Here is an 8937-nt window from a genome sequence, read left to right as displayed (position 1 = left end):
TGAGGTATCACAAGATCGGAAGAATGGGCTCCACTTGTACTCGCCATCAAATTGGTACTAACTGATTAACACTATGGTGCTCACATGGTGGTAATATTCTCCAGGAATTAGGCGGATGGGGGGGTAAACTCACAATAAAGGACTCGGGGAGCATTGTAGAGGGGGAAGGCATGCCTCTAACCCTCACTTGGGTGAGGTAAAGACATAAAATGTAATCAAAATGTACCCTCATAATACTCTGAAATAAAAATTAAAAAAAAAAGTAGCAGCCTTTTCTATGAAGCATACAGAGAAAAAAAAAAAAAAGAGGGAAATGAAAGGTTAGCCAGTGAATAGGAAAGCCAAAGAAATAGAATAATTGTAGAACGCATTTATTAAATAGAATCTCAACAAAAATTAAAAGATACCCTAGAAATGATGTGCCCTTGTGAGAAATTAGCAGCATAATCAAATACAAATCAAATACTGTTCAAATACAAATCCAATTCTGAAACTCAGAAGAGCAGAGTTGTTAGCAATTGCAGCTATAAGGCGAAAACACCTCAATACCCCAATGGTGGGTAAAGAAAGCCCCTGCAGAATAGCCAATGCAACCTTATACAATAAGAACAAATCAGGAGGCATCACTTTACCACACTTCAAGCTATACTACAAAGCTATAGTAACCAAAATAGTATCGTACTGGCACAAAAACAGAGACATAGACCTATGGGTCAGAACAGAGAACCCAGATATGAAACCATCCTCATACTGCCATCTGATTTTTGAAAAGCTGGCAAAAACACACACTGGAGAAAAAAATCCCTATTCGACAAATGGTGCTGGAAAAATTGGGTAGCCACATGTAGAAGACTGAGACAGGATCCATATCTCTCACTACTCACAAAAATTAATTTTCCCTGAATAACAGACCTAAACCTAAGGCATGAAACTATAAGAATTCTAGAAGAAAATGTTGGAAAAACTCTTCTAAATATTGGCCCAGGCAAAGAATTTATGAAAAAGACCCCAAAAGCAATCACAGCAAGAACAAAAATAAATAATGGGACTGATCAATTAAAAAGCTTCTTCACAGGCAAGGGCACAATCAATAGAGCAAATAGACAACCTACAGAATGGAAGAAAATATTTACATGCTATATATCCAAGAAAGGGCTTATAACCAGAATCTACAAAGTACTCAAGCAAATTAGCAAGAGAAAAATCAAGCAACTCTATTAAAAAGTGGGCAAAAGACATGAACAGAAACTTTTCAAGATAGACTAGTGGGCAAGAAACACAAGAAAAAATGCTCGATCATCAGGGAAATGCAAATCAAAACCACAATGAGTTATCACCTAACTTTAGTGAGAATGGCTCTTATCAAAAAGTCCGAAAACAACAGATGCTGGCATGGATGTGGAGAGAAAAGAACTCTTATACATTGTTGGTGGGACTGAAAACTAGTACAACCTCTATTGAAAGTAGTATGGAAATACCTCAAAGAACTAGAAGTAGAACTACCAGTTGATCCAGCAATCGCCACTACTGTGTATTTATCCAAGGGAAAAAAAGACATTTTATCAAAAAGACACTTGCACTCAAATGTTTACAGAAGTACAATTCACACTAACAAAGATGTGGAAACAACCCAAGTGCCCTCCAATACATGAGTGGATTAATAAAATGTGGTATGTGTATACGATGGAGTACTACTCAGCCACAAAAAAGGTGATCTAGTATCTTTTTTAACAACATGGATGGAACTGAAGACCATTCTTCTAAGTGAATTATCACAAGACTGGAAAAGCAAACACCACACATACTCAATACTAAATTGGAACTAATTGATCAACATTCATGTGCATATCTGGAAGTAAAACTCAACGGAAATCAAGCAGGTGGGAGAGTGGAGAAGTGTATGGGTAAATTCACACCTAACGGGCACAGTGCACACTATCTGGGTGAAGGGCACACCTATAACTCTGACTCAAACTGTACAAAAAGAAATTATGTAACCAAAACATGTAGCCCCGTAATATTCTGAAATAAATAAATAAACAAAAATTTTTTTAAAAAGTCCTTGCAGAGTAAACTCAGGAAGTGGACTAATTTAGTCTTGAGCATCCCAGACTTTCTTCCCTGATTTCTTTCCCCCTCCTCTGAAGGCATTCCTCCACTAGATCAGCATTCTATCAGTAGTGTTAACATTATTATTCCAACCAGGAATTTGAGTTCTTACTTTTTATCTAGAATTGTAAGAAAAAGAATGACTTCCTAATTAAAAGAATTTTTAGGCATTGTGAAACAAGCAGGAGATTTTTGTTTCTTTTTGTAATCCTAGAGTCCTATTTCATAGGCCCTTTAGAATGATCGAAGGAAGAGAAAACACACTCTGGGGGTATCTCTTCTCTGACCTCTGGGAAGGGTACTGGGTTTCTCCTTTGGGGCCAGTAAGCAGGCATCATCCCCTGAGTTTTCCCTTCCTTACTCCTCTGCCTCAATGGAAATAAATTGTTGAAATGAATCTGTCATTAATTCACTTAGCATTTAGTAAGTTTTAAAGCCATCAACCCTCCATCTGAAGTGCCAGAGGACATCACAGGTCTCTTCCTACCATTTCTAACTCTCGCTATGAAGGTTCTGAGGAAGCAGGTGCTCCTGAATTACATCCTGCTTTGCTTAGCACAGATAGAGACAGGCTGCTCTGACCGAGCACAGCTATTGGTCCTTGGCCCTCAGCACCCAGTGGCTATTGTGATCTCGCTAGTTATACCTACTCTACAACCCACCTAGGAATAGGATCATCTGGGATGTGGGGACCATGTTTACTTAGTCAAAAAAATATATATATATATATGTATGTATGTATGCTCACATATGGTGTAGCAACAGGACAGAATACTTTAAATAAATGCTTGTCACAGATAATCTGAGACATAGGAGAGCAGTAGACAAGAGGGCAGCAGAGTGATCCTCCTCATGCTTATTCTTTGGTTCTGGAGGCCCAAGGCCATAAGGATACTTACACAAGGCCGGAAGGGATTAATCCTTGCTCCATTTCTCAACTAAGAATAGTATTGAATGTTTTAGAAGAATATTTTTCAATACATGGGCCATAGTGGATACATAACATGAATGAAATTCTTCCTGTCACAGAGTAAATTCTACTTTAGGAATTGTATAAGAATGTCACAACCAAGTTAAACATTATTCATCAAGAATCGTATATTTGGGAATTCTGTAGACACTGTAATATAAAAAAGCTCAAGTTTTGAAAAATCATAGCAGTCATTGATAAGCAAACATTTCCATCTTTGTATGTTTACACAAGGTTTTTTGAAATAATATGTGTACCTCTTCTTTTGATCTGGTCTTGAAGAAGTCTCTTTCAAACACTCCTTTCTGGGCAAAGATGGTGGGATGTAGTAATGAATAAGCATTGCCCTCTTCACCATAGTTAGTTCTATCACTGATGCGACAAATTCGGGGAGCAGGAATATCAGATCGAATGGTTGGAACACCATAGATGGGGTAACCTAGGTAAGTTGATGATGAAGGAAAACAAACATTCTAAAACTAAGCTGTATAATACAGTAACCACCTGCCCCATACAGCTACTGAGCACTTTTAATGTGGAGCATCGGAATTGCAATGTAATCTAAATGTAAAATTCAAAGATTTTAGTACAAAAAAAGTGAAATATTTAATAATTCGTATATTGGTTAGTTATTTAAATGAGAATATTTTGGATATATACTATTAAATTTAATTTCGCCTGTTTCTTTTTTAATGCAACCTTTTTAATGTACTAGAAAATTTTTAAATTCACAGGTGATTTCAATTATATTTCTATTGCACAGCTAAGGGGAGTAGCAAGATTTCATAACACTACACTGTATAGCATGTTTATAAAATCCAGTTGAGAAAAACATGTAAATCCTTAATCATGTCCTTAGTCCAAGGAAGTGCTCTTGACCAACATAAAATAGTCTTTCTAAATTAGTCTTTCTAAATAACTAATATTCATCACGCTCAATATTGACATATGGGTGTTATGAGTTGAATTGTATCCTCTCAAAATTCATATGTTGAAGTCCTAACCCTCAATACCTCAGAGTGCGACCTTTTTTGGAAAATGAGGCCATTTCAGATGTAATTAATTACATTGAGGGTATACTGGAGTATGCTGGGTCCCTAATCTACTATGGCTAGAGTCTTATAAAAAGGAGAAATTTGGACACAGACATGCATACATGCATGCCATGCAAAGATAAAGGCAGAGATCAGGCTGGGCATGGTCTCTCATGCCTATAATCCCAAAACTTTGGAGGCCAAGGAAGGAGGCTCATTCGAGGCCAAGAGTTCAACACCAGCCAGGGTAAGATATTTGGTAACCTGGTCTCCATAAAAATAAAAATAAAAAAATAGCCAGGTGTGGTGATGCATGCTTGTAGTCCTAGCTACTTAGGAGGCTGAGACAAGAGCATCCCTTGGGCCCAGGAGTTCAAGGCTGCAGTAAGCTTTGATTGTGCCACACACTCCAACCTCGGTGACAGAGTGAGATCCTGTCTCTAAAAAATTAAGTAATCAATTAATTAAAAAGGCCAAGATCAGGGTGATACAGCAGAAGCCAGGTAGTGCCAAAGACTGTCAGCAAATCATCAGAATCTAGGGCAGAAGCATGGACAGATTCTCCATCACAACCGGTAGGAGGAACCAACCCTGCTGACACCTTACTCCCAGACTTCAAGCCTCCAGAACTGTGAGACAATAAAATGCTGTTACAACATCGAGTTAGTGGTACTTTATTACAGCAGCCCTAGCAAACTAATATATGGGGAATGAATATGTAGAGAAATGTTTTGTAAAAGGTCTTTAAATATTTGAAAGAAGATATGTGTGGAGCTAAGAATCACACAGCTTAAAAGTCTCCTAATATTTGGCAAAGTCTGAATTACTACAATGTATAACATTCAATGTTCTGATCCATAATGGTTTCAATTTCATTAACATATAAAGAATTGTTTTACTTGGGTCATCATTAGCAATACTTCAGTTCAGCCAACATTTGTGTGTAACCTCCAACCCCAGGTGCTTAGAATACAGAATTACATGAAAGGTACAAGGCTTTGGAGAAACTTAGAGTCTAATGGAGAGAGAGGCAGGGGACAATGCAAAGTCAGACCAAGGACACTTCACTTCCATGTTTTCTGATCCTTTTAAAACTCAATAAATAATGTGACATACTCACAAGTAGAGGGAATGGCTCCCACGACTGCATTGATCTCAGAAGAAGTTGTCTTATAATCATCAGAAACTTTATCACTTGGTCTCAGAAGTGTCCGGACAGTGTTTTCTGAGCTCCCTGGTTCTTTTAAGACAATATCTTCAGGTTTTATCAGGAGAGTTGGTTCAGATTCTTCAACATTAGTCTCAGCAGGGTTTGCACAATCAGGTTTTCCACCTTTAAGAAAGAAGGGAAAGAAAAAAGTACAGGAAGACATTATTACTTGGTGCTTGCTGCTCTGCAACAAGATGATTTCTCCCATTTAGTCTCTTCTTGCTAGTGGAAACTGAGCTGGTGCAAACCCTCCACGGATGCCAACACCCAACTGTGGAATGGCAAGTTCAGACCCATGTTATATACCAGGAAACCTGAACACAGCCTAATGTTTCTTTTTGCCACTTCACTCACTTTAGAATGAAGCTTTCAAATTTGAGAGACCAAATATAAACATAGAAACCGTTCTTTTCTTTCCTTCTTTTAAAATTAGAGCTTATTTCTGTATTTAACTTGAACTAAAGAGTTGATTCTAGCACTGCCCTGGGGAGAGACGGGAAGTTTGGAGGTGAAAATTCCACACGTACCTGATGGGGGGTGAGAGGGGAGCGTGAATTGCAACATCCAGACAGGTGATGAGAACCCACTGTAAGCTCAGGAACTGATTATATAACGAGCCCCTAAAAGTCAGTGTCTAAAAGAAAACCCTGAGGGAGTAAATAAAATTGTCCTTTTTTGTAGATTTGCTTTGCTGAATCAATTCTGAAATGTAAGAGTAAATTCCTGATAGCTTTTTCAAAGATCTGGTTACTCCACAGATACCACTAGAGGGTGCTGTGGCGTTTCACTCTTCAGAAGACCGCCAAGGTTCCGGGAAGGTCCAAGCGAGGGTGACAAAGGCAAGTGGCGCACCAGTTTGAGGAAAGGGTGGGAACTGGGCCACACCAGAAAAGACCTGCCTCTCAAGTACCCGGCCCCTTCCTCTCAGCGCCTGCCAATCGTTGCCGTGAAAGCGCTCAAGCCCAGACTTCCAGATCCTCTAATCCCAACCCCCCCAGCCCCCACCAAAATAGAAATCTGGACAAAGTTTAAAAAACATTTTCTCAGAAAACTGAAAGAGTATTTACCCCCTTTCCTCCAAAAGTCAACAGTAGGATAGAATTTGATATAAGAGAGTTCCTGACAGAAAAAAAAGAAAAGAAAAGAAAGAAAGTTCTTGGAAAACTGGCAAAACATTCCTGGGCCCCTTCTGGACCTACTGACCACTAACTTGCAGTTTCTACCCTAAAATCTTAGAAGATAAAAAAAAATCCTCAAGAGCTCTATTGAAAATGGTTGATGGAAGGCCGGGCGCGGTGGCTCACGCCTGTAATCCTAGCTCTCTGGGAGGCCGAGGCGGGCAGATTGTTTGAGCTCAGGAGTTCGAAACCAGCTACTAAAATTGGAAAGAAATTAGCTGGACAACTAAAAATATATAGAAAAAATTAGCCGGGCATGGTGGCACATGCCTGTAGTCCCAGCTACTCGGGAGGCTGAGGCAGGAGGATCGCTTGAGCCCAGGAATTTGAGGTTGCTGTGAGCTAGGCTGACGCCACGGCACTCTAGCCCAGGGAACACAGTGAGACTCTGTCTCAAAAATAAAAAAAAAGAAAAGAAAATGGCTGATGAAGTCAGAATCCAAAAAGTGAGAAATAATTTGAAGAACTGTCTGATTTTAAAATAGGCTGCTGCTTTCCCCCACTACTTCATGGGTTGTGCCAAAAAGGAAAACTCTCTGTCACCCATCTTTGTTTCTGAGAAGGTTGGGGTAGAGTTGTTTTCTATAAAAAGCTTCATTAGGTAGAGAAGATTCTAATACTTTCCTAGTGAACAGATTAGAAAAGCTGTCCCAAACCTGCTGGGTAAGGCTCATATCATCAGTAAAAATAAAATGTGGTTTTGACCTTCTAGAAAGGCATGACCCAGGAATAAAAGTGAAAACAGTAGTATCTTTGCTTTTTAGAGGTGAGACATTCCAAGAGGAAATAAAAAATGTAAACAATCATTTTAAAAAGTTGATCCTCTAATAATCAAGATTCAAAAAGTAAAGCAAATGAGGTATCATTATATACCAACTAAATTACAAGAATGTTTGAAATAACACTAAATGGTAGCAAGGTTGGAGTAAAACCTCACAGCATTGGCTGATAAAATTGCAAATTGGTACAATCATTTAGAAAAGAAAATGAAAATAGAGTTACTTCTGGGACAATAACAACATTGCTAAGAAATGAGATATAATTAGAAACAGAAAGCTTTTTGAGAGATGATAATTATTACGGCACTACCCATATTACCTTAAAAATATCTGGAACAACCCAAATTCCAAAGAGTGAAGAAACCGTTCAGTAAATCATAATATATCAGCATGAGAGAACTGAAAATGTAGTTCACAGGAACCATAAAAGTATCTCTTCATTCCTTAGAAATTTGAAAGCCAAATTTTAAAAAGCCAAATAAAAATATGTTCACTGTTATTATAAATGTTTAAAATATAGACATACACATATGTATATATATCTATATATCTGTATGTGGTAAATAATACAGGAAGCTAATATGTAGACATAAAAATATTTGAGTCAAAAGTAAAGATCATGGTGTTTTCCCTTTCTGTACAATTTTTTTTTTTTTTTGAGACAGGGTCTCGCTCTGTCACACAGGCTTCCGTGCTGTGGTGTGATCATAGCTCACTGCAACCTTGAATTCCCAGGCTCAAGCGACCATCCTGCCTCAGCCTCCCAAGTAGCTGGGACCAAAGGTGCAGGCACCACCATGCCTGGATAATTTTTGCATTTGTTATAGAGATGGGCTGTCATTTTGTTGCCTAGGCTGGTCCAGAACTCCTGGCCTCAAGTGATCCTCCCATCTTGGACTCCAAAATTGCTGGGATTACAGAGGTTAGCTACTGTACTGGGCCTCCTTTTTGTACAAAATTTTTAAAATCAAATTTTCTTATGTCAAATTCTATTTTACTATTGACTATTCCTGGAGAAGGGAGCTAATTACTCACATAATGGTTTTCAAACAGCTTTCTAAGGAAATGTCTTTTATATTTTCAGCTTCTGTGTAAATATATTTTGCTTTTAATCTTTTTTTTTTTTTTGAATGGATAATGCATGGTTCCAAACTCAAAAGATACGAAAACATAGATTAAAAAGTAAATCTCATTGCCACCCTGTCTCTCAGCCACCCAGTTGCTCCTCTCCAGAAATAGTAACATTATAAGATTCTTTCCTATCCTTCCACAGATATTCTATGCATAAACAACCAAATAAATAACTATGTATGTATGTGCATTTTTTCTTTTTTATATAACATTAAAGTTTACAAGAGTGGAGCAATCCTATAAAGATGAAAATATCAAAGTCCATTTAAGAATTCAGCAAATCTAGTCCGTGCACAGTGGCTCACGCCTGTAATCTTAGCACTCTGGGAGGCTGAGACGGGAGGATCGCTTGAGCTCAGGAGTTCAAGACCAGCCTGAATGAGAGTGAGACCCTGTCTCTACTAAAAATAGAAAAATTAGCCGGCATGGTGGTGCACCCCTATAGTCCCAGCTACTTGGGAGGCTGAGGCAGGAGGATTACTTGTGCCCAGGAGTTTGAGGTTGTTGGGAGTTAGGCTGATGCCAC

At 38.5% G+C, this 8937-nt stretch overlaps 1 protein-coding gene across 1 annotated transcript in view; it reads right to left on the bottom strand.

Moving 5' to 3' along the window:
• The window catches only part of EFHB (EF-hand domain family, member B), a 73056-nt gene that overhangs the window by 18423 nt on the left and 45696 nt on the right, over window positions 1–8937 (bottom strand). Inside the window, 2 exon segments of the mRNA XM_012663169.1 lie at window positions 3337–3518; window positions 5234–5507. Coding sequence (XP_012518623.1) covers window positions 3337–3518; window positions 5234–5507 — 456 coding nt within the window.

The sequence above is a fragment of the Propithecus coquereli genome, unplaced genomic scaffold (genome assembly GCF_000956105.1).
Source record: "Propithecus coquereli isolate 6110/MARCELLA unplaced genomic scaffold, Pcoq_1.0 Scaffold12, whole genome shotgun sequence".
Taxonomy (NCBI): Eukaryota; Metazoa; Chordata; class Mammalia; order Primates; family Indriidae; genus Propithecus; species Propithecus coquereli.
The sequence above is the reverse complement of the archived record's forward strand: the minus strand, read 5'-3'. Positions and strand labels throughout refer to the sequence as shown.